The 27,125-nt window shown below is 33.3% G+C and overlaps 1 protein-coding gene across 6 annotated transcripts in view; it reads right to left on the reverse strand.

Annotated features, from left to right (window-relative positions):
- SCAF11 (SR-related CTD associated factor 11) overlaps window positions 1-27,125 on the reverse strand; it is a 57,474-nt gene that overhangs the window by 17,923 nt on the left and 12,426 nt on the right. For 3 of the 6 annotated variants that reach the window (XM_064490907.1, XM_031462711.2, XM_031462709.2), the window contains exons 2-5: window positions 15,951-16,032; window positions 13,602-13,759; window positions 4,468-4,545; window positions 1,781-1,881 (exon numbers count right to left, since the gene is read on the reverse strand). In XM_064490907.1, the coding sequence (XP_064346977.1) occupies window positions 1,781-1,881; window positions 4,468-4,545; window positions 13,602-13,759; window positions 15,951-16,011 (398 nt within the window). In that variant the 5' untranslated portion in view covers window positions 16,012-16,032. Of the gene's footprint in view, window positions 1-1,780; window positions 1,882-4,467; window positions 4,546-8,406; window positions 8,576-13,601; window positions 13,760-15,950; window positions 16,033-22,504; window positions 22,559-27,125 lie in introns of those variants that run through there. The other 3 variants (XM_031462710.2, XM_031462712.2, XM_010989567.3) reach the window with 3 other exon arrangements.

Raw genomic sequence — 27,125 nt, forward strand, 5'->3', positions numbered from 1 at the left:
GGAACAGGAGCTGAATCAAGACTGAAGCTACTAGGGAAAGATATTTCCTCATTACACCTGAGGGAAATGTGCTATTTACTATGTAAATATAAATGTAAGAATCAAAGCTAATGCAGATATAGTTAAAAGAAACTAAATAAAAATTGCTCTACTGTAGTTATTAACTTGGCTTTATGAGTGGGCTCTTGAACTGAGTGAATCCCTTAACATCTACTAAGTTTTGTTTCTAAGTATGTTTTATGACATGTTTTTCAGACAGAAGTTGTCTATAGCTTTCTTCAGATTCTCAAGGAAGTCCATAACTTCCCAGAAGTTAAGATCTAAAGAGCTACATTGTTATAAATTAGTGGCATGATTCAATAAATCTCAAGGACTACTGTCAATTGTTTTGGTAACTAATAAATTTACTCTCTTAAGAAATAAGTACTCTGATGAAATGTACTAATGAATAATAGATTTTAATTATAAATTTGACAAAATATTAACTTAAGAATACAACTTTTGGTATAGTTATACAATTGGATACTTCTCAGCCATAAAAAAGAAAAAAAAGCCATTTGCAGCAACATAGATCGACCTAGAGATTGTTATTCTAAGTGAAGTAAGCCAGAAAGAGAAAGAAAAATACCATAGGATATCACTCAAATGTGGAATCTAAAAAAAAAATAAAAGAAAAAGAAAAAAAAAAAAGGACACTATGAACTCATCTACAAAACAGAAACAGACTCACAGACATAGTAAACAATCTCATGGTTACCAGGGAAAGGGGGTGGGAAGGGATAAATTTAGGAGTTTGAGATTTGCAAATGTTAGCCACTATATATAAAAATAGATTAAAAAACAAGTTTCTTCTGTATAGTACAGGGAATTATATTCAATATCATGTAATAACCTTTAATGAAAAAGAGTATATAAACGAATATATGTATGTATATGCATGACTGGACATTGTACTATACACCAGAAATTGACACACTGTAACTGACTGCACTTCAATTAAAAAAGTAAAACAATAAAATAAAAAAGAATACAACTTTTGGACAGCTCTAAACATATTTCAGATCAGAAAGGGCTTAAATTTTAAATGTACTATAACAAGTTATTTTAAGTATTAATTATAAATTAATTTCCAGTATACTACTAACTCAATCCAAATATATGTTAATACCTGTTAAACTTGACTATAAAGTATTTCTAGGCAATTACGTTTTAATAATAGCAGTTAAAAAACCAAATAAAAACATGTTTAAAAAAATTTTAAACATAAACATTTGTTATAGAAGGTAGCAAGCACCTGCTACAACACAAATAAGCAAATGAGAAAGATAATTAGTTTCAGTTACAGCTGTCTCATGAAGAGTGTTGTGCTATATCATTACTTTCTACTTTGTGTCCATAAATACTAGAACAGTTACTCAAAATGCAGGCTGTGCACCAAAGCTTATATAACCGTATTAGTTTGTGATATGTACAAAAATGAATAAGCATTCAGAAAATTTTACAGAAATTTTATACTACTGTACCATTTTTATTTTATAAAACTATCAATCTAAAACAAATTAGGACAAAATTAAATAATTCATCAACGATAGAGGTCAAATTATAGTCTCAGATTTCAGCTGGTCCTTCCTGAAATTATCAAGTGTGTGCTTTAAAGAAGTAATTAAATACATTTAAGCCTCACATCGTTTTTTTTTAAAGTACTTTTTTTTTTTTGTTTTTCACTAGGTATCTTCTGATTCTACACAGTTGGATTCTACTTCTAAAGTTCATCACTAACCTCATACAGCTTTTAGAATTTTCCTGACAGGAGAGCTGTTTCTTAAAAGAGCTTTCATTTTTCCTGTCTTTTGTTTCTCTCGACTGTCTCTTTACTTGAACCTGTGAGAAAAGCAAAATCATCTAGTTAGAATAATTTAGCATCACAAATGATAATCGATACATTCTCCCTTGAAAGGAGAAAAAAATTAAGGAAAGAAAATTGTCTGAATGAAAGTGTAGCCCAAATACATATGCTTATTAATTAAAGCATGCTAAACTATAAACTTAGTAAGTGTGCTAAGGTCTGGGGAAATAAAACAGTAAGAGAAAGGCATCTAAACAGATTAAGAGAAATGTAAAGCACAAATCTTTGTATACATGTAGAACTGAGAGATTAACTTTATCTGAGGATATCAGAGAAAACTTTAATGAGCAGATGATTTATGAGTTGGTCTTAAAGAATTAGTAGGAATTTGTCTAAGGAAAAAATGGAGGGAACACAGGTATAAGAAACAGTGAGAAGCCAATGCAGATGGAGAAGAAAAAATTAACAGGATAGGAAGCTGATGTAATGTATTAGGACCAGACTGTAAAGGGTCTTGAATAATAAAATAATTCTATAGGAATCAGAAAATAAGTGGAGTTTTAAAAGTAAGTGAATGAGATGATCAAACCTGTTTTCTTTGGCAGTGATAAGGAGAGACTATAAAAGCCAGGAAACTGGAAGAAAGTTCTTTTAACAGTGTGGATCTATACTGCATGAGACAATAGTCACTAGCCACATACTATTAAGCCTGTGAAATGTGGCTCGTTTAAATTGAGATGTACTTGTAAATATAAAATACACACTGGATTTCAACAAAAGCAACAAAAGATAAAATCTTGTAATAATAATTCTTCTAAAATATTACATGTTGAAATAATACATCAGACATGTTGGATTAAATAAAATAATTCATTTTAATTGTTTCCTTTTGCTCTTTTAATGTGGTTACTAAAAATACTATACTACAGAGTGGTTTGTAGTATATTTCTATTGGCAAAACTGGTCTAGATGACAGCATGAGGGCCTGCAAAGAGGTAACAGCAGAAGAATGAAGAAGGAACAAACTTAAGACATTGTGCAGAAGAAATACACAAAGATAAGGGGGAGAAAAAAACAGAAAACCCCAGATGTTTCTGATCTGTGTAACTGGGATTGTGGTACCATTAATAACTGGGGATGGGGGAAACGGCCGGGAATGAGATGAGTTCGGGTTTGTTAATGTTTGGATTGCTTTGATATTCTAGATAGAGATGTCCAACAAGTGGTTGAAAATACAAGAAACTATAGATGTCTTCAAGTTTAACTGTAAAGGGAAAAGGATAATAAAGATTCAAAAGAAGTAAAAGGTTAAAGGAAGATATTAAGAGTATGTGGATAATACCACGTAAGAAATACCTTTTAAGTTTGACAAAATTAGGTTAACACTGCCCCAACTTTTAATTTAAGTAACATACAAACGCTATTAAATGAAACATAAACTTTTATTCCAAGCAACAGAACAAAACTCACATGAAACAACAGAAACAAAATTTTACAGGAAAATATCTTTGGAAGCTAGTTCATGCTGATGAATCCTCAGAAACATAATAAATATAGTTTGGAAAATCGACAACATGCCTTTCAGAGAAGCCATGCTTTAATTTTAATACCACACACACATATAATATTTTATCTTTTCTCCAACATATAGCCTAGTATGCATAGATGTCCAGAGTTATACAATTATAACAGGCAAAATCTTTTACATATGTCATTTTATTTGAATTGTAGTCTTGTTTGTACCTTATGTCATGGAGGCTTATCCGGAAAAAACATATCAATACAAATTTATAAACATCTACATGAAGGACATCTAATACTTAAATCATTGCATGTTGCTTCCATATCCCTTCCTACTCAAAGACGGCAACCAAGCTGTTGGAGCCGCTTGGGAAGACTGTTTTTCCCATCAGTGGTATCATATATGCATGCATTTAGGATTCTCATTTTTAGCTGTGTATCATTCCTGCCTTGTTAGTGATACATCAAGAAATCTCTTCCTCATACATTTTACTTAACTACTTATTCTTTTTTCTCTTTTCACCTTTTATTCATTAACTCAGGAATATGCTCGTATTTCTTTTTCCTTCTTTTATTTGTGAGCCAAAAATAAATGTGAATACAAATCATAATCATGGTTCATAATGAAGGTAACATCAGTGTGATGTGTGCATCTCAAGGATGTGACTAGGATTAAGTATTACAATAAACGTACTTAACAAAAGAGAAGTCATCTGCCCATGCCAACCTTGAAACTCTATGACAAAGTCCCTCTCAAGATCTCCACAAACCCCCTTACTCTTCTCCAATTTAACTCACTTTCCTTAAAGCAGCAGCATTTAAGAACAAAGACACCAATATATTTAATTTTTTTTGTTTAATTTTCAACATTGTATGTTTCTCATGAAAACATAATTTTCAGATACTCTGAACTTAAGTTTTTGTGGGGGTTGGTCTTTGGATCTAATATTTCATTCAAACATTTTTTCAACGGAAATGAAATGCATTAAGCGTAAAGTTGAACAATTCACAAATAATATTTAAATCGGAAATCTACTAAAGCCAAATCATCTCAACTATGTTTAGACAGTTCATTTTGCAAAATAAAATCTCAGCCTTACCTTAACACAGCCTTCCAAAGCACTGAATTTAAACACTGACTGGAAAGGTTTTCGGTCAATAGGACATGAAGCCAGTGTCTGAAAAATGATTACAAATTATAACTTTACAAGTGTTTCTTTAGACTAGATCAAAATGAAACCATAACAAACACATTTACAGTAAGTTTTTCACCGGAACATGAAACAACAGAGAAGTAATTTTTTTCTTCTTTCAAAGATAAAGGTGAAAGACTTTCCACCTGTGTCATGCCACAGAGTAATAAATATCTTAATTTTTAAAATTCAAACATTTCCTGAGCACTTACTGTCTGCTAAATCAGTAGAATACAGAGTGAGCAACAGAGATAAGATCTTTGTTATCAATATAATACCTATTAAGACCTGCTGCACCGCTGAGACCTACAGGCATAATGAAAGGAAAGCTGGGCTGGAATCACAAGCTCTGTGAGCACCTGGGTGACCCTGAGCTGTAAAAGGAATGGCTTGGACAGGTCTCTTACAGATTTTTGTTCTATGACTTAATATTATCCCCTCAGATTATTTTGGATATGCAATTGCACCAGCAATAAAAAAAGTTTTAGATACAAAGAAAAGGAAGGATTCCTCCACTGCTCCCTGAGCCATGTAGGTACCCCCTCCAGAAGTAGTTTTTTACATATCCTTTTGGAGATACTCAGTGCTTATGCATACGTCTATCTTTAAATATAAAATACAGTATAATTAATTCAGTTGCTGAACTGAATCTTGTTTTTACTCTTAATTATATACCTTAGGTTGGTTTATATTACTATTTCATAGTTACCCCATTCCTAACAGCATGGTATGTCATAAGTTTTAATTTACATTTCCTTTATATGAGTAAGGTTGAAAATATTTTCATATTTAAGGGCTCTTCGAAGTTCATTTTCTTTAAACTGTCTATTCATGCCTTTGCCTAACTTTTTTATTAGGTTGCTGACCTTTTTCAAACTGAATCAGAGACTTACTTTCCAGATTAAGAAAAATTGTTCTTTGGTCACTCTGTGACTCTAAATCAACTTTATCTTGATATAAATGTATTACCTGTACTCTCACAAGTAACGTGCATCAACTATAATTAAGAGTTTCTCGGATAATACTATTAAATGTTTGTACAGGAACAGGTTCATATTACTTAAGTAATTTAAGTAGAATATGTTGTCCACTAGGTTAGTTCTGTAGCCTATGAAGAACATACCAAAAGGTGATGTTTTAATACCTATGGTTATAAAAGTAAAACAGGATTCTAATAATTTAACAGAAATAATCTAAAAACAAGACAATAATGGAATTTTGATAAATTATCTTATATTCTCTATTGAAAAAATGTGATTTTTGGCTTTCTGGACTCTGGCACATATCAAGATATGCTTATGGCAGGACAGGTAGAACAGACTATGTGTGGTCCTTTGATCATATAATACATTTTCACAATGCCTGTGAGTCATTTTGGGAGCAGCCAAAATACAAATTGAGCTACTTTTTACTACTCTGCTACAAAGTGATTTTTCTTTTCCTAAGTAGGTAGGCCTTGATAAAAATGCTTTACACCATATCTGAATTAGAAAATGTGACCTTACTATATTATCGTTTCAGACTGGCAGAAGCCAGCTCAGCTTACTTCCAAGTACTATGGATTTAGGATGCTGTTACTTTCCCTACAGAAAACCTGACCTTAAGAAGCTTTGCTACAAGTAGCAACAAAGCTGTCCACATCTTTTTAATGCCTTGCAAATAGCAATTCTAGTTCAAACAACTCGACATAACTATGTGATTGTTTACATTAACATTTACCACATGAAATTTCTTAGACTAGAGGTTGTATGAACACAACATTTATAATTCAAAAGAATTCAAAAAATGGAAACTTTCATGTATTTATTTACCAAAGTTTTAAAATATATTTTTATTCCTATTTTAAAGGTAAATTTAGATAAACATTCTTTAAAAAGATAAAACAATAATAAAATTTGTTTCCTTCAATGTTTTTTAAAAAAACTATTGATAGATGTATAAGGACTCTGGATTTACTGTCTATTTTCATAACTTGTCCTTGTATATAACCTTGAGCAAATTACATAGCCTTTCTTTGTCTTAGTTATCTCATTTGTGAAACTGTAGACAGTAAGAATCTGAAGCTTAATTATAGGAATTAATGGCATATGCTAAGTATTGTGTAAACTCTTCCACACATCAACTGGCTTCACTGCACTAAAAGTAAAATAGCTTGGTTCACTAACAAAAAGATAACTCACAATAAGATGTATACATACATGTGAGAGACGTGAGTTCTTAATGACTTTTTGTTGGAATTTTCAAAGTTCATGACACATATGGAAATTAAAGTATTTCATGTTATTATATCTATTTCGAGTTGTAACACTTACTAAGATCCAAAGAAAGCCACTGTGTTCAAAAAATTTATTCTATATCAGATGCACTGAATCTTTCAAAAACTTCTAAATTACACAATCTCATCTTCTTCTTTATTAAATCTCCTCTGCTGACATCAGCTAAATGGCACTCCTTTCTTTACCATCTTCAAACTGACAGAGTTTTTAACCTGAGCCATTCCATTTTGATCTGTTTCAGATAATAGGGTTCTGAGTAAGATTTTGCTTTTGTTCTTTTTTCCTTAAGCATGGATTTGTCTTAGGTTTCATCTGAGGAAAGGGTTCCACTGCTATTTCAAAAACAAAAAGAAAACAGGGGGGAAAAAGTTGTAGTTGAAAAACCACTGCTATATATTATGATAATCCGTATATACTTTTATCTCCCAAAGATAATCCAGTTAACACTAGAAAATAAGTTAACAGATTTTCTTTGGCTTAGGCTTAGCCATCAGAAAAATTTCTTAAAGCCAAGTTATCCTCCCCAGTTAAAAAAGCCTAGGTCAGAAAACAAGCTACCTGTAGACAAAATAATTTTGCTATGGCTATTAAGAAATGATATCCATTTCTGACCTTAGAACAGTTTAGCAGAGGATTTCAAAGGGGAAATGGAAAAGAAATTCAATTATCCTGAGTTAAGCCTTCACAGCATACTTCAATAAATTTATAGTGACTAAAGAAGAATTTAATGAAAAAGAAATCAAAACAGATTTTAACAATTAAATGGATCTTTAATTTTTTTCGTTAATGTATATACTGGAAGAAAAACATAAGGCTACTTTACATGAGCACATGCCAAAGTTCAAGGACACCATTATTAATAGGTACTAAAGAATAAAATTATATATCACATGATGATCAAACAGCTTTAATAGAAAAGTTTTAACAAGTAGGTTTTTAAAAATGGTTTGCATTGGCCTAATTTTAAGGCATTCCTAAGGATTCTTCACCCTTATAGTCCAGCAAATATCCACTAAGAAAATCTCAAAGGTATGTATTTTAATCTTAGTTTGCAGAGTTTGTGTCACTAAAATAATTAATTTAGCTTTTAAGTTGTGTGGTCTTAAAAATTCACATTTAAAAGTAAAGTTGAAAAACTTTAACAAATATACTTAATTCTGCTTAAAAATGTACTTTTAGTTTTGAAGAAAATTATCCTAAATTTTATTTTCCTTGTATACAACAAAAATAAATACCTCTTGGTTATTCACCATTTTGTTTCCTTACATACAACAATACCCATCAATTACTCATCTATTTAAAGCAACAATGACTTTCATTTCAATAATTTTTAAAGTATCTAATTTAATTAGTATCATAACCGAAGTAATCCAATATCATCATTCAACTTTGTGATACAGCTACAAAATTAACAGAATTTGATCACTACTTTACAATGTAATGTGTATTTAAAACAGAGCATGTATTTCACTGTGAATGCTCTGCGCTAAGGTTACACAAGGTTATATAAATTAAGGAGGCAGTTTTCATAGAAAAAAATAGTCTTCCTAGTGATGTCAGTAAAACATACCCTAGTGTTCTGGAGCGTTGTAAATTCCCAGCTCAGACAAACCCACATTTAAATGTAAGAACAGGAAACCTTCCTTATTTGGGAATTCAGGATTCTTGATTTCTAATATTTCTTGCTTCCTGCTGCTGCTCTATCCTCAATCACAAAGGCTGCCTACCGATAGCCCCTCCTAGAGAGAGAAAGGAAGTGTTAAAGTAAGCGCTTACAGACTAAAGCTCAGCATCTATGCTTTAGGTAGGTTTGTCTGTTCACGGGAATCTCTAGAACATCTCTCTCTCTAACAAGTGAACACATTATATAAAACTGCAATTCAAAATTTAGGAATGCATACCACTAGAGGCTGGTGCTTGTTTTAAAGCTATTCACCAGGACCTATCCTTTCTCGTCGATGCTCCCAAGGTACCTAGCCTGTACCTCTGAAGAAAGTGCTCACCTGCGGTCGGCCTACATGTACACTATCACATTTAACCAGTTCTTCCAAGATAGTACTTGTCAATCCACATTAGTCAAACTATGATTCCTTATAACAGCTTTCAGGGATGTATCCCTACAGGACAAATGGCTGTCGGTGATAGAACTAACAGCAAGAAAGCATTTATCTAACTACTCAAAGGGAATGCTTTCATGCTTTTAAAGATACACTGCAACAGTTGGATAGAATTACTTTATCATCTTCCTTTTCTTTTAACTTTTGATAGTTAAGACTCTCTTTTTCTAGCATAAAAACAGAAAATCCCATAAACTGTCTATACAAATCATTTTACAAATTCTGACATTTAAAACTAGGCCAAAAAGAAATATACATTAATTTACCCAACTGGTAAAAAAAAAAAAAAAAAAAGAATATTAAATGAAAATCTATTACAAATATGCCTTAGGTAATATTCACAGTATGAAAATATTCTTTGCTCTATCAAAGGTTTTACCAAAGGATTAATCCACAGGGTGAAAACAACTGGGGATCTGGAATAATTAGTCACAAATTCAAGTTCTGGAGGAGTCAGAACTAGCAAGCTCTCTAACTCACTTTAAGGATGAAGACAGAAACCCCTGAATCACCTACCACACAGGTTGTAATAATTAATTAAATTAACGTATTTGACAATGCTTTACAAATTACAAAGATAAGGACTAATAGTAGTGCTCCCAAATAAGCTGAAATTATTGTTCACAGAGCACCACATAACAGGGAGGTTTGGTTTACTTCAGCAATAAGGAAAAACTAAAATTTTAGGAAAAATTGTTGGGAAAGTCCAGGCAATAATACTTTGCTGAATTAAGTTACTGAACAGCAATGGAATCACCAGAATGATGTATAAATTTCTACTCACTGCATAAAGGAGTATCTGTATATAAAACACATTAGTATTCAAGAAATAAGTCAACTAGTCATATTTTGATTTTTTTGGTATGTATTATTAATTTAAAAATACATTCCTCGCCTGTCTGCACTGAACACTGCTGTCTGAGTTCTTCAAGAACTGTACATCACCACAGTAAGACTCTTCATTTCTAGCCTCATGAGAGAAAACACCCCTTTGCCAACTGTCCGATTTTGATTTCGTTAACCTTACTGTATCAAACTGAAGCTGTCAGCATTTGATATAAAATGGGGGACTGAGAGAAATACGTTGAGGGAGGATAATTTGCTTACAGTGGGGAAGTTAATCACATTAAAAATTACCTACAAGATAAGGGAAATATTAACATACCTAAAAGAGAAAAGAACCCCCGTGGCAATAAGGAACCTCCTAATCACATATATCACAGGTCCCTTTAAACAGAGCAAAAACTCCGAACTACTTCGAACATGAAGTGTTTCCAAGTCCTCAAGCTTTAGCTGTATAAGGGTCAAAATTTTAACTACCTCTTGGCAACATGTCAAGTAATAAATCTTATTTTCTTCGCCTTTACATAATTATCTACTTTAAAATGTGCAAACTCAAACACTCAAGATTAAACTTATGTGTAAACTAAACACTCTCAATACGTTCAGAATATATTTTTGCCCACAGTATGGATAAAATAAGTACCTTTCTAAATGGCTGATAAACTTTAGTGTATTTAGTTCCAGATTCTCAGTTCTAATGTTAATGCTTTAAATTAACAAGAATAACTTTCCGTACGTGTCAATTAGTGTTTTTGTTTAGATCAATATCCTATTTCTACATAATCATTTTTATTTTATAAACCAACAGGCTTACTATGAGATCCTTGAAACTAAATATAGTCAGAATGGACACATTAAATATCCTGAATCTTTCTGCCCTAGGTAAAGTAGATTCTACGAAATATCTAGAGACTAAATTCAGCTACTTAATCACTTTAAAGTCCTTAGATGGTTTTTATCGTAAGTAACCACAGAACCAAAATTTTAGAGCTTCAAGAGATTGAAACTAATTATGACTCTGGATATAGATACTTTAAGAACATGAGAAATTTCAAGACTGTGTCCAAAATAAATACACTAGACTATTACATACTTTAACTTTACTCATCTCTTACAGAGAAGTTCTTCAAAGCCTAAAATATGAGGGTGAAAGTAAGTCCCTCTTCTTGGCTCTTGATATCTATTCTGAATCATATTTTAGTGAACCTTGAGTATAAATCTCAGATAGCTCACCTGATTTTCTAAAAGACACACAGACTAGGAAGGTGATCCTGAATACATTTTGTACTTTTTTCTTACTATGTAGATTTCAAACCACTGTAAATTTCACTTTTGATTTCATCCTTCCTAGTATAGAAGTGAACATTACTAAAATTTTAAACTATGGATCAACTTTTAAAAGTTATTTTAATTTCAGGTCATCCCTTGAAGTAATTAGAAACAAATTCAAGTTCAGGATCCTTGCTTTGAATATCAAATAAACATTAACACAGTGATTTAAATGAAAGAATACATAAGAAAGCCTTTGCACAGGGCCTGGCCGGTTAGCAGAGTCTGAATATAGACAACTATTTCTAACTCTGAAATCCTAAGTATATTACATGTCTCTTTTTTAAAAATAGAAAGAGACTGAAGAAAATGAGAGGAAAATCTTAATACCTAATGGCCATGAATAAAAATACTAGTGGACATGAAATCTGCTTCTACTTGTTAGAGTGCTTATATACTTCAAGACATATCTGATTTTTTATCATGCCAATAAAAGATTCAAACTGAACATTTAGTTCAAAGCCTAAGTGATTTCATTAACCAGTATTCATTTATTATTTATGATGAACATTTTATTAGGAGATTGTGCTCTTGTTACTTCTCAACTTTAACTGATTTCTGCTATCCTGATTTGGGACAAAGAAATAATTCAGAATACTCTGTCTACTCTTTGCTTTTGAGGTTCACTACCTTTGCTTAAAGAATACCACAACTCCCTCACTGCCCATCACAGTTTATGTTTGTACAGCAGGTAAGTACTCCTTTTACAAGCAATCTGGCTTCAACAAAATGTTTATATCCCAAAAAGTAACACAAAGAAGGAAAATAGTACATGTAAGAAAAGTGCTGACCACAATACTATGTATGTTATCAAGTATTTTCAACTTAAAAATATTCAACAAGACTTAAAAAACAGACAAGTTCAGCACTGTCTAGTAGTTGAATACGTACACAGTCTACAACCTAGTAGTACCACTTCTAGATACATACCCTAGAGAAACCTGAACTTGTACACCATGATAAAGCTTATGGCTGTATCAAAGATGCATGGAGAGTGTAACGAAGGCTGGAGAATCAAATCTATTTTATAAATTCTATTCTTCATAGACAAAAACATATACTCAAATTACAGTTGCTAAAACTCACAATTATATGGTGACCAAATACAATCTTAGAAGAAGCACTGAATTGAAGACTTCTACCCATCCAGTAATACTGCTTCTCTATTGGAAGCAAAATCTCTTCTATTTTTAAAATATTTAATCACAAAACAAACCATGGTGCAGTACATTCAACACAGAAGAAATCATTAATTGGGTGGCAAAGAAAAATAGGCATTCTTATTTCACTAGTTGATACTCCTAAAAACACAGAGATTTACAATTACATTAAATAATTAAACTCAAAATACTTTTTCACCTACCCTTTGTCCCTTCTTGCCAAAGACCAGTTTAGACTTTAATCTATAATTAGAACTGTTTCCAAGTATACTATTATGAATTCAATTGGTATAGCAAATCCTTTTCCCCGCTCCCAGAACTTGGCCATAGAGTCAGTATATAGTTACGTTCTCCTTTCCACATTATTAATGAAATATGTAAAACAAAGAATTTTGAAAACCCCAATTATGTAATAAGTGTTTAATTCCAATGTGCTTAAAAGGCATCAATTTGAATGTTGCTAATGTTAAAAATATTTTTAAGATTTGTCTCCTTTACTAATTTTTACACACTGACAAATTATTAGCTCAAAAAATACAGCATGATCAATACAACAATTAAAGTTTTATTTCACAATTCACAGCAATTGGGCTCATGACGAGTATTCAGTGTACAGCTTGGCCTGAACTGAATCAACGTAATACATCAGAAGTCCCAGATTGTCCTGTGTCTTAATCATTTACTGTCTATGAAGAACCTCGATAATCTCTAACTCTGAAATTAGTTCATAATAAATTAAAAACAGGAATTAGAAAATGCAGTTGTAAATTTACTTCTGCCTGTTAAGCTATGAGACCTTGGCCAAGTTACAGAACACAAAATCCAAGTTTCCTCATCTGTAAAATGGAAGAACACTATTACATCTGTTCTGGTTATCCCCCAAGGCTGATATATAGAAGAAATGAAATAATCTACGTAAAAATTCTCTGAAAAATAAAAAACACAAAGCAGAGAGAAGGTGTTATTATTAGCATTAAACAGGTATCACCTCAAAAGGGTCAAGTACACTAAAGATGAAATACTGCATTTCCACCAGGAAAAAATACTTAATCTGTTACTTCCATAAAGTTACTAAGATTAACAAAAAAAAGATACACATTTAAAATTTCTTTTTTATAAAAGACAAAAAGCTGAATATAAAAATTTTAGAAGGAAATAAACTGACAAAATTTGAGCAATACAGGGACATCTGTCCCAAGTGGGGGAAAAAACATTACTGTGAAATAATTTGTGAAAGGCAGTCTCAACTCTTCAGGTGGAACAAAATGCTAGGGAACTAAAATACTGTAATATTTAATACTTATTCTCATACTCACCTCTGCCCATGTAAGAATACAGGTCAAGCAGAATACATGAGTACAGCTTTCTGGAAAACCAATTTCCTTCTCTAACAGACAACTGAGACATATTGGACATCTGTCAGCTTCACTGTACAACAGACAAGTGGTAGCAGTATTATCTTTGTTTTCTTCACCTATAAAGTAAAGAAGCCATATACACTTTCAAGTTCTCCAGACCAAATGGCATGTTTGTGGCAGTATCATGGACTAGATACTTCAAAAGGTTCAAAGTAATTAGATCTTAGATATACCATAAGAAACATTCGACTTGAGCAGCACAACACCCCCAACATTTACTAATTTATATTTTTAATGGAAGAGTAGAAAGAATTTTTCATGAATTTAATTTAAAAATAATTAATAGTCACATGGTTCAAATATTTAAAAGTAAAAAAAAGTTACAGTGATAAATCTCCCACTCAAATCTACCCCCATCCATTCAGCTCCACTCAATTCAACAAGCAACAACTGTTAACTTTGTTCTGTTCTTCCAAAGGCTTTTTTAATGCATAGACAAGCAAATCCCTATATAGATTCTTTCAAACCTCCTTCTTCACATAAATATATATTCTTTCAAACCTTCTTCACATAAACCTCCTTCTGCATTTTTTTTTGTTATTGTTTCAACCTATGGATGGGACATCCACTTGTTTTCAACCTTTGGCTGTAACAATGCTGCAATGAAAAACTTTTCATATCACATTTTAATAGTATATCTGTAGGATAAAATCCTAAAAATGGAATTGCTAGATCAATGTGTAAGTGAATTTGTAATCTGAGTAGATACTGCCAAATTATACCCCTTGGGGTTTGTACTAATATAAACACCTACTAGCAATGTAACCAACACATAAAAAAGTATGCATTGCTGGCTCAAGTAAAAGAAACTCCGAGATTCAACATAAAATTAAACAAAAATTAAGAAATGGTCAGCTGAAATGTGCACAGTACATATACCAAGCAAATGAAAAAGGTGGGATCACCCTGGGAGTACGTGTTCATACTAGCGCTCATACCTGGAGACTTAACCTTTGGGACCAACCCAGGCAGGGGAACTGATCCTGGGAGATTCCAATATCAAGCCAAGACCCTCAAATGGGGCTAACATGGTCTCAGCATGGGTTCAGAAAAAAGCAAATACATACAAATCCTCTGGAGGAAAGCATCCCTAATTTAGGCTCTTCCTCAGGAGTCACAGATTAAACCAATCAAATATGAACTTGTCATCAAACACTACCAGAGAAAATACGTTGCCTTGAGTAAGAATCAGCAGAAACAAGAATGTGTTTAGATTTACTTTTATATTTATATTTTATATGTTATATTTATTTATTATTAATTTATTTAGACATCCACTGGCTTCAAATATCAGAACTTTCAAACACTACACAGAATGACTTAACAGCAGATTAGACCTAGAAGAAAAGAATGTTTATTAACTGGAAGAAAGACTTGAAGAAGTTATCTAGACTTTAAGAGACAGAGAAGGAAATGTAACCTGTGAAAGACAGTTTGGGAAATGAGGTCAGAACCAAATCTAACATATTAATTGAAGTCCAGAAGAAGAGAATAAAGGGGAGGAAATAGTTAAAACAGTAATGGCTGGGAAACGATAAACAAACAAAAACAAACAAAAAACATGATCCAACCGAGAAGGCATGCTAAACAGGAGAAATGAAAGTAATCCATGTCTAGAAAAAATGCAGCAAAACTGTACAACATCAAAGATGAAAATAAGATCTTAAAAGCAGAAAGAGGGAAAAGATAGATCATCTACAAGGGAATGACAATTAGGCTAAAAACACATTTCTTGACAGCAAATAAGAAAACCAGAAAATGACTAAATAATATCTTCAAAGCTAAGAGACCAAAAAAAAAAAAAAAAAAAATCAATCCAGAATTATTTATCTATCTTTAAATAGTTTTGAAGAGAAAAAAATTACAAAAACTTAAGAGTTTACTACCAATAGACTTTCACTAAAGGAACTTAAGATTTTTTTCAGGAAGAAGAAAAGAGATGAAGAAAAAACAGAGGACAGTAACAATAAAAACAGAAAAAATACGTCATTCCTAATCAGAAGGGAGCAAAAATGTAAGAAGAAAAGAGCTCAACAAATTAAAAACCTGGACAGATTGAACATAAGACATGAGAAGAGGGGGTGCAAAAAAGTGTGCATTTCTTATTCAGGAAGCTTATTTCAGATTTCAAGAACAAAAAATATGCAAATACAAAAAAACTCCTTGTGTTATTCTGAAATGTACACAAACAGTTTGGAAACACTAAATTTTGCTTTCAATACACAAGCTTTATAAAAATGAAGTTACCTTCCATATCTTCATACTCCTCATCTCCCACATTTAGGGTATATAGAGTTTTCTTCTTCATTTCTCCTTGAAAAATGGTTTCCTATAGGATGAATTATAATAGAGAATTTTTATATTTGCCTTTTCCCAGTAATATATATACACATATATGTAAGTGTGTACATATATATGTTAAAAAAATAAAAAAAAACTTGAGCTGTAAGAAGTACTTTACACGTAAAAGAACACAATACAGGCCAAACCAGTACATTTTTCGGAGAATCCAGTACTCTTCATGCTCCTTGCCACCAAGCACACAGTCTTACTGATTGTGAAACTTATAAAGTATTAAGCAACAAAGACTAATGATAAACTTTGTGGTACAGACATAAACACAATCGGAGCTTAGAGAAAAGAGGGCAATTTGGACTGGAGTTTTCATTGAATATCATAGGTTATGTGTGTTAAGGAGCTTAGTGCATTTAAGGAGCAACACAGTATGAAGGAATAAAATGGCAGCCAATCTGACAAAGAAGAAGAGTTAAGTGGGGGATTGTGCAACTTTGTGTATGTACTGAGGAAGGATGGGATGTAAGCCAAGAAATTCATCTGAAAGATTACAGAGAGGGTAACAAGAGCAATACAAATCAAGTAGGGCTAAATTACAGATGGATCACGAATGATTGACTGAGAAGTTTAGATTCAATCTTACAGATTCCTCTAAAGAAGACTGACATGATAAAAGTGATGCAAATGGACCTTTTAAAAGAATGATCTGCCCACAAAGCACAGAATGGATTATGGTAGGGAGAGTAGAAGCAGAGATGTTTGCATAGCTAAAGTAATTGGTTGTAAAGTGAATAGAAAAGAAAGAAATTAAAGAGCTGAAGAATTTCTGAGATCTGGTGACTAAATAAATATGGGGAAGGAGTAAAAGATTATTCTGGCCTAGAAGACTAGGAAAATGACTATTACAAGAGGCAAAATGAGAAACAGAGGAAAGAAAGTTTGTTAGTAAAGGGGAACAAATTTATGAGGTAAAATTATTTTTTTAAATCAACTCCTAGAATTCCTTCTTGAATTGATGGAAGACAAGTGACAGCAATGAACTATTCAAATATATTTTCGACTATCTAGGCAAAAGAGACCCCCAATTTCATCCACTATGATTCTTCCATGTGTACACGAAGTGATTTTTCTATTACTTTGTTAAATAATGTACACATGCTAGTTTCCACATTAAAGGTACATATTGCCTAGGAAAATTCTCTAGCAGGTTAAATAAGGAGAAATGCAAAGGTCCATGTTTTGGTTCAAAATCCAAGCAGGAAATAAGAAACTAACACATACAAGAATGATTTAAAGGTTTTAGTAGGTTAAAAATTCAAAATGAGTCAGGACTGGAGTAACTTTTTTTTTAATTGATTCAATTATAGTCTGCCATAATTAAAGCAGAATGTCAAAAACAAAAATTCCCACTCAGTCTACATTTGCAACATCTGTTTTAGTTCCAGTGCTATTTAGGTATCATGTAACACCTTATAGGCTAAAGTAGATACGCTGGCTTCTTTGAGTGAGATGGACCAAGAGTGGGTTTTAAGCAGAGGCAGCAAAGGGAAAAGCAGAGGCCAGCAGGGAGACTACCGCAGTAATCTAGAGGGGGGATGACAGTGGCTTTACTAGAGTAGTAGCAAGGGTGATGAAAAGTGCTCAGGTTCCAGCAGAGTTTTCAAAATGCAGCCATCAGGACTTGCTGACAGACTGAGTATGGGGTAAGTGTGAGAGAGCAAGAGTCCAGGATAATTCTGAAGTATTGACTCGAGCAACTAGAACCATGGAATTGCTGAGAATAGAAGATTACTTTAAAATATTCAGATAGTCATAGGTTACTATTCTTCTCAGTATTTACTCAGAAGGGCAGTATCAATATCACTTGGGAACTTGCTACAAAAGCAAGATACCACAGGCCCCACCCTAGACTAGTGAGCAAGAATCTGCATTTTATCAAGATCTGTACAAGACTCCCATGCACAGTTAGGCCTGAGAGACACTGCTTTAGACAATTTCCCAAGCCACCTGATTTCAGTCATGTTATGCTCCCGCATGAGCTATTAACTGAGTGCAATTCTTTATTTGGGGACATTTGTACCATACCATTTCCCCAATTATCCTAAGAATCTGAGAATAAAAAAGTATTTAAATTGGAGTTAATTCCATGTAATAAAATGTCAACTTCAAAATTAACACAACATTTAAAAGCCTAGTAAGTTCTCAGAAGATGTAATATAACCATCCCTTTATGTAGCTGAATAATTTATGTCCTATTGGATAGTCTAAATCTATGCTATTTTCACATTTCCTCCCTGAAGAATAAATATTAAGCTTGTATTTATATATTAATGTGTCAAGTATAATTTATAATTAATATTTCACAATAAATACTGTCTTCTCTATTTTAACTCATGCAATGAAGTAGGTAATAACAGTTTATCACTGAGAAACTAAGAGACCTCAATCAAGTTACAGACTGCATTTTCTTATATATTAGAAATCCACTTAAAAAACTATTTTAAGTGTTTCTAATTTTTAGAAGTGTGTGCTTCTTCTTGACTATATCATGTATTAACTGTTTCCATACCTAAAAACAATTATGCCACTTTACCATTCAAAATGAAAGGGTCTTAGCACTTCACTAGATAAAAGTCACAAGTTTCAGTTCAACAACTTATAAATTCATAACTTGTTCATGTTTACCTGTTTTATCTGCCTGGACTCAAATTTTAAATCTAAAACTCCAGGGTTTTTAATACTAATTTTGCTGCGAATTTCCAGTAATAGAAGAACCGGAATACAATACAGACTCCTGGTTCTAGCCAGTAATTTGTGGTCAATAAAAGACCTAAGAGGTAAGCTGTAGGTGGGCCGGACTATCCTTCCTTATGGTTACCTGAAAAGTTAGATATAATTCAATTTCACAATGTTAACTACTTATGACTGTATAATCATAAGTCATATTCGACCTAGATTACTTATTGGTTGTACTAATAAATTGTTTAAGTTAATTATCTTAAAGTCAAATCAAAATTTCTTTTAATTTTAGTTTACTTCAAATTTAAAAGAATACACATTCATTCTAGAGTTTAGGTAAGTTGTTTACTTTTCAGATGATTTTAATTTACAAATTTCAATCTTTACTGTCTCTTCCCAGGCTCTCTACCTTTCCAGGTTAAGATATCTTTTTAAGTTTCTTACTCCTATCTTATCTTGAAGTACTTCTATCTTCCAGGCTGCCCTTTTCTACTTCATTATATACTGTTCCTTGTGTGTCAGAAATACTATTCTGAATACATACATAAAGGAGTTTGGGAAGAACGACCCAATATAAAAATTGTATTTATCATAAAAGCCATCAACTTTGATTCTGGAGTGAAAAAAAGCATTGGCACCAACCAGTTTTCAGGAATTCAAAACTCATTTTCCTTCACCAACCCTGGAATACATGGAAAAGTCCTAAGCCAGCATTACAGTGCACTCAAGTAACAGTACTGTATAAGACAGTTCAGTTCTCTAGAATAGTGTTGCCCAATACGGAATTGCTCTATCAAGCACTTGAAATGTGGCTAGTGGGAGTGACGACCTTAATTTTTATTTAAATTTTAATTGATTTAAAAGCAGTCCAATGTGTCAACTGGTTAGTATACTCTACTAGACAGCACAGCTCTCGGACGTAACCACCACTCTCCATGAAAGAAAACTGTTTCAAGTTATACCTGGGATGCTAACAATGTATCTTCTACTGCAGTAACTGCTAGGGCCCTTCAAGCTTCAAGGAATCAGAGAAGGGGCCAGAGGTTCCTGGGAATAGAAACTAACTTTTTAGCCTTGGCTGGCTGTTTAAAATTCCTATCCTTCTTCCTTTCTCTTCATCTTTTTCTCTTCCAAAGTCTGTTTCCTTCCACGTACTACAAAACAGATCACCTTTCCTTTCCAGTTCACATCAAAACTCCCTCTGCTTGCTTCCTTTTACTGTCCTTCATGCAAGCCCACGGTACCTAAAGATGTCGAAATCCTAGTTAAGACTACGAATATTAGAATTCAACAGACTGAGATTCAAATCCTAGCTCCAAAGCCATGCAATAAATGGCTGTTATCATCATTACTATTACTGCTAGTAAGAACAGAGCAATTGGGAAGAGTAATAAAATTGTTGCTTGCCCAGTTTGTTTTCCCTAGACAAAACTGGAAGAGAAAGGTAAACACAAGACAAAAAAAATACAAATCAGTATTTCAGAATAACAACTGAATTGATCAAGTCTACTAATATTTTGTCAAAAGGGTACAATCAGATCCTTCTGGTACAAAGAAAAAAGAAGAGGGACATATGAATGGCCACGAGGAAGTTGAACTCTAGTTCCCTCACTTCCAAACTCAATCCTGCCATTACAGACTACATCACAGAAGGGCACTGATAAGATAAACGAGAGCCAGGGTTGAATGAAAGGGATACCAGGGAAAGAGCTATGCTGCACATATTCAAGCCAAGGACAAAGTACACTTCAAGAAGGTGCTAAATACTATATTGATTCATATGGCTAAGGTCTTCAAGAATCCAGCAACTCTCAGGACCTCTCTCAGATAGTCTACTTCTCTTTATCCTTTATTTCTAATCCTCTATCCAAGCAAGATAAACTAGTCCCCAATCAACCCTCTGTGCAAAAAATTCAATTTAAAAAAGAGAGAGCATTCAATAGGGTACTTTGGTGTACTTCAGTGATTCATGACTTGGGCACTGGTATCAGGAAAATGTGTTTATGACTGTCTAGCAATAACAAGTATTCAAATGTTTACCATTACTATGAATGCAGGATCTTCCATCCCAATCCCCATCTTAAATAAAATCATTAAATGCCTACCAATTAACTGCTCAAAAATCTGATACTCCCTCTAAGAATGTAATTTTCATTTTCCCCAGGAGAAACCACAGACAAGGCTACTTCCTATTGATGTCTAGAGAGGGACACTCTCCACTATTATAGGCCAGTGGTCGAAAAACTGGCTGAGTGTTTCTGTAAATAAAGTTTTTTTGAGGAACAGCCATGGTCATTCCTCTATGGCTGCTTTTGCACTACAATGGCAAAGCTGGATAATTACCACAAAAATCATATACTTCGCAAAGCCCTTTGATAATTACAATCTGGCCTTTTTCAGAAAAAGCTTGTCAATCTTATTAAAGACCATAGAAGACTGCCTGCCTATTTTGGATATGTGGCTCAGTCTCTCACTGCAGAGAGCCCCTCAAGCTTTCTTAAGTATAGGCATCCATGTACATTTGTATTCAACCTGTACTATGGCACGACAGCTACTTACTAGATAGCTGAGTCAATGGTTCTGCAATGCTGTCCTCGAGTTTCCTTAAAGTTCCCCTGAAGGCTATGTGATTTTGTTGATTTATCTACATTTATTTTATCAATCTGGCTTAAACGATCATGGATATTTGCACTTCAGAGTGAGGTTAAGGCAATTAACTCCTTCAGCTTGATGGTTATTTCCCTTCCAGTTTCTTTGCTACATAATCAACTGACTCCTGCTTCTGTGTCACTGCTAATTTTTTAAATCTCATTCAGAATGCTCGCAAAAATTTTTTTCCTTCCTGATTTCCACAATATAACAATTTTATCAGACTTTGTAAGCAGACTTTGCTGCAAATGAATTATTTCGACAAGTTTTTGTTTAGAATAGCCTTCACTGGTATGTTTGGTGCTGGAGCTTTAATTCTAACACTCTTTAGTATAGACAGGAAGATCCCTTTAGCACAGGTTTTAGAAAAGAACTGGGTTCAAATATCACTAGTTGGCCACTTAACTAGTCATGTGACAAATTCTTCAAGCTTGTTTCCCCATCTATAAAATGGAGTAGTGGTAACCATTTCAGTCATTATAAGGATTAAATAACTACATAATCCACTTAAAGTTTTCAGCACCCAGACTAGCACAGAAAAGTACTCAACAATCAGCGTGGGTGCGCGTGTGCACACACACATGAATACCTCCCCACCCTAAATGGATTCCAGGTATATCACAGGATTCAAGATTAATAAATCTGTATGACTCTCATTACTCATAGATTTTCATTATTAAAAAAACAAAATTTTAAAACTCCTGTATTTCAAAGAATAATCACATATAGAAAAAACAGTATGAATAGTTTACAAAATTTAAATTGTCAAACAGTTCAAGTAGATCTTATACAAGAATAAATAAGTTCTTTATTCTATACTGATAAAATTCATCAAGATTCCTGTTTATCTGGAAATAAAAATGTTGACGCAAGATACAAAATCTAGGACTCAAAAAGAAAACAGCCCTAGGATTTTTGCATCTTATTTTCTACTTTATATAGGTATATTTTCTACTTTGTATAGATAAAAACACTACATGCTATACATAACATATGGCAACTCTAGCAAAAACAAGAGGTCATGTTTAAGGAAAGCTACAACCACAATTTCCTAGGTGGTACTTAAAAGTGTCATTAAAGTTTTTAATACGTATACAAATATTCACAAGGCTTCTTACCCTTAAGATTCTTCAGGTTGAGCAGTCAAGTAATCGGTTTGCCATCAAACTATTCTGGAGAGGGAATTATGAAAATTAGTCCTATCTCACTTCTCTCACCCAGCTGCTCTCTTACTTAAGTTTAGAAAAAATGAGAATAGTAAAGTATAGAGAACTATTTATCACAGAGGACCCTCCAAGGTGTGTGTGATTTATTTAGAATATAAGACACTTTGACAGAGTGACTGTATACCTGCAAATATGAAGACACACACAGGTTCTGAAAGCAAACAATAATGAAAACATCTTGTTCAGTGAGAGAGAAGCACAAGAAATCACATTTCAGCACACAGGAAGAAAACAACTGAAAATAAAGCAATGGAGAATTAGAAAAATATGAACCCCAACAAATAAATAGATTAGTCTTATCACCTAAGAAGGCAATTTAGAAAAAGATATACAAGAAGATATTTAAACAGCCCAGAAACTCAACAACTACTAGTATTTAAATTACTTTCTGAACTCTATATCTTAAGTATTCTTAATCAGTAACCGCTTTTCTCTTTTTTTCAACAGGCTCCACACCAGACTCCCCATGTCTACAGCCAGTTAGTTAAGTTAAACGTTTAGTCAGTGCTCCCTATTTTTGAGGCACCACTAGGCCTTAAGCACTGATGCACCTGAGAAAAACAAAACCCAACAACTACAACAGAGGACAGCAGGTGCTGTGACGGAGGTAAGCATGTGGTGTCGTAGATGCACACCACGATCAGCAAGTCCTTGCAGCATACGCCTTCGTAAAAAAAGGCTTCCCAACTGAGACCGAAGGATTTAAAATGTATTTTTCTAACTGTGCCCCCTAACTATTCTGTACCATTATTGCATTTCCATCTTTAAAGGACTCAGAAATGGAATTGTGAATTTTAACATGATAGTGAGGATTTTGATTTTCAAAACAAAGGAAGGATACATGCAAATAAGAGCACACACGTAAGTAGATTTCCTGGCCATTTTACACTTCCTATATAGAAATGACCATTAAGCAAACATAAAAGATACACTGTGCCTGACCCCACACAATAAAGGTACATCCTCAGAAAAAGCTTTTCAGACAATATTTGAACAAAGAGGTAAAAAGAAGTACCTTTTCTCTTTCCTTGAATTTTATAAAATAGTACATTTTCACACAATTACTTGAGTATATTAATATCTAACTGAACACCATGAATTACAAAAAAATAACTTATAGGTCTTTAATAAATAAAATGTTTGTCCCATCAGTGCACCTATTTTTCTCTATATTCGTAACCACAATAGTTACAAATTTTTCAGTATCATATTTTTTATGTTAAAAACAGAAGTCTTAATCAGAAAGAAATTCAATGGAGAAACAACAAATAAGAATATCTATTTATAGGAACAGCAACAAAATTTTCATTTCTGCCAATGGTTTCAATTTCACCCCAACTTTATAAATACCAACCAACAGTAAAACTGAAATGGATATAAAACTTAGAAGACTTTCAATCTTCTAAGATTGAAAGTATATCCAGGAAGTGAAGATATACTTCAGAACATCTCCAAAATTCTTGCACAGTGTCTGCAACAAGTGAGTCCCAAAAGAGTCCACTAATATGAAATGTTATCTCATACCAATAACCTAATTATTGAAATAAGTCATTTTAAAAAGGTTAACATGAATAAACCCCAAAATATTTCCTAAGTGAAAAGCAAGCCAGAAATCCTCAGGCAGAAAACAGATTAAATTGAAAACAGGAAAACAGTTTTTCAAATGTAATATAATTTTGGAAAATTAGAGTTCATGAAAACAATGCTTTAATCTAAAAGAAAAATTAATGTTCCTATTTCCTTCTACGTTTAATGAAGCATCATCTCCTCAACAGGGCTTGCACTGTTATACACAGCAAGATGACATATATGTTGGAAAAAAATGACAGGATATACACACCATGTTTAAAATACAAAAGAGATTCAAGCTGTCATTACATTCTAAAACAGGTAATAAGTGAAACTGAGGAGTTTCTGTTCTGCGTAAAATGGAATAAGCACATTCTACCTTGTTAATCTCACTGAATGAAACTAAAAAACCTAGACAGAATAAGTGAACAGCTAACTGAAAATTAAAAGGTAAATAATAACAGGTAGATTAGGGAAGAGCCCAGGATCTGGTATGTAATCTGGTAGTGAGTTACAATTTTTTCCCATTCAGTTCTGTCCCCAGCCTGGGCCTGATGAAGCTTGACATTTGAAAGAGAGAGAGAGAGAGAGAATTCTAGGGAAAGCCCTCTAGCTCTGCCCAGGCAGTGGGGAAAGGTCTCCTAACAACTCAGGTGAGGGAAACCTCTATTTTCCTTACTGCTCTTCATTCCCCGTGCCCCAGTTGCCAGGGAACCCTGGGGCAGGGATGGCTGCAACAGTGGCAGCAGCAGGCCAGCAGAAGCCTAATACTCGGAGGGAAAGGGATCATCCTCATGGACTGAAGGAACTGTGGGCTAATCTCATTGATTTTTTTCTCCTGTCTTCCTGTCACTTGGCTCCAGATGCAATTGTGGAAAGTACATACTACAGTGGAATAAACAAAGACTGAGCTTTCTAGCTAGAAAACAGAAAAGGGACCCCCAGGGACCTAGAGAATACCATGGACATAATAAAGATGAAAGAGCTTGACACAGTAACCTGTAAGTTGTCCAACATGTCCAAAACACAATCCAAAATTACTTGGCATAGAGAGAACTGGAAAATCTTCAAATGCTAATGGGAAAAGACAATCAACATAAACCAACAAGATGACACAGATATTAGAACACTGGGTGAATTGCCTGACAATGATTTAAATAAAGCAGGTATAAAAATGTTTCAACAAGTAAAAGCAAATAAATACTCTTGAAACAAATGGAAAGCTAGAAAATCAGAGCAAAGAAAGAGAAGCCATAAAGAGTGGCCAAATGGAAATTTTAGAACTGAAAAATGCAGTAACTGAAATAGAAAATACACTAGACAGACTCAATAGCAGAATGGAAATTCTTGAAGATGTATCAATAGAAATTACCCAATCTGGAATGTAAATTGGTGCAGCCACTATGGAAAACAGTATAGAGGTTCCTTAAAAAAACTAAAAATAGACTTGCCATATGATCCAGCAATCCCATTCCTGGCTATATATCTGAAGAAAACTATTTAAAGATACATGCACCCCAATGTTCATAGCAGCATTATTTACAATAGCCAAGACATGGAAGCAACCTAAATGTCCATCAACAGATGACTGAATTAAAACTATGTGGTATATTATGTACAACATAATACCACTCAGCCATAAAAAAGAATGAAATAAAGCCATCTGCAGCAACATAGATGGACCTGGAGATTGTCATACTAAGTGAAGCAAGCCAGAAAGAGAAAGACAAATATTACATGGTATCACTTATACGTGGAATCTAAAGTATGATACAAATGAATTTACAAAACAGAAACAGACTCACAGGCATAGAAAACAAACTTATGGCTACCAAAGGGGAAAGGGAGTGGGGGAGGGATAAATCAGGAGTTTGGGATGAGCAGATACAAATGACTATACATAAAACAGATAAACAACATGGTCCTCTTGTATAGCACAGGGAACTATATTCAGTATCCTGTAATAATCTATACTCAAAAATATGAAAAAGAATATATATACATATACAACCAAATCACTTTGCTGTATACCAGAAACTAACATAACATTGTAAATCACATATGCTTAATTAAAAAAATTAAGAAAATTTTAAAAATTACCCAATCCAAACAGCACAGAGAAAAACATTGGGGAAAAGAATCATTAGTGCCTCAGGAACTGTGCAAAGCCTTAATGTCCATGTCAAGAACTCAAGGAGAGGAAAATGAGTGCAGTGGGGGAAAAAAAGAAAGGAAAGGAAAAGGAGACAAGAAGAAATAATGGCTGGAAACTTCCCAAATTTAATGAAAGACATAAACCCCTATATTCAAGGAACTCACAAATCCAAACAGGAGAATTCCAGTGAAATTCATACCTGGACACATCACAGTCAAATTGCTAAAAATTACAAAGGAAAAATCTGAATATGATGAATTTGTAGTTAAAAGTCTTCCAAAAAAGAAATCTCCAGACCCAGACAATTTTCCTAGTGAATTTTACTCAGTGCTTAATCTTTCAGAGTTTGGAAGATTATTCATTTCATTTCATTTCATCAATTCATTTTATAAGTCTAGCATTATTACCGATACCAAAACCAGACAAAGACGGTACAAGAAAAAACAAACTGATTTCATCAAAGTAAATAAACTATGGTATATTCATCCATACTATGGAATACTACTCAGTCACAAAATGAAATAAACTGGTGTTGCACTCAACAACTTAGGTGAATCTTAAAGGCAATATATTGAGTGAAAGAAGCTAGTCTCAGAAGATTACATACTACCTAACTGCATTCAATATGACGTTCTCAAAAGGTCAAAACTGTAGTGACAAAGAACCATTATCAATGGCTGCCTGGGTTAGAGGAAGGTTTCACTATAAAGATAGCACAAGGGAGTTTTCTGAGTGTGATAGAGCCATTCTGAATGTTGACTCTGGTGGTGCTGAAACAAATCTATATGT

Source organism: Camelus dromedarius, chromosome 11 (genome assembly GCF_036321535.1).
Source record: "Camelus dromedarius isolate mCamDro1 chromosome 11, mCamDro1.pat, whole genome shotgun sequence".
Taxonomy (NCBI): Eukaryota; Metazoa; Chordata; class Mammalia; order Artiodactyla; family Camelidae; genus Camelus; species Camelus dromedarius.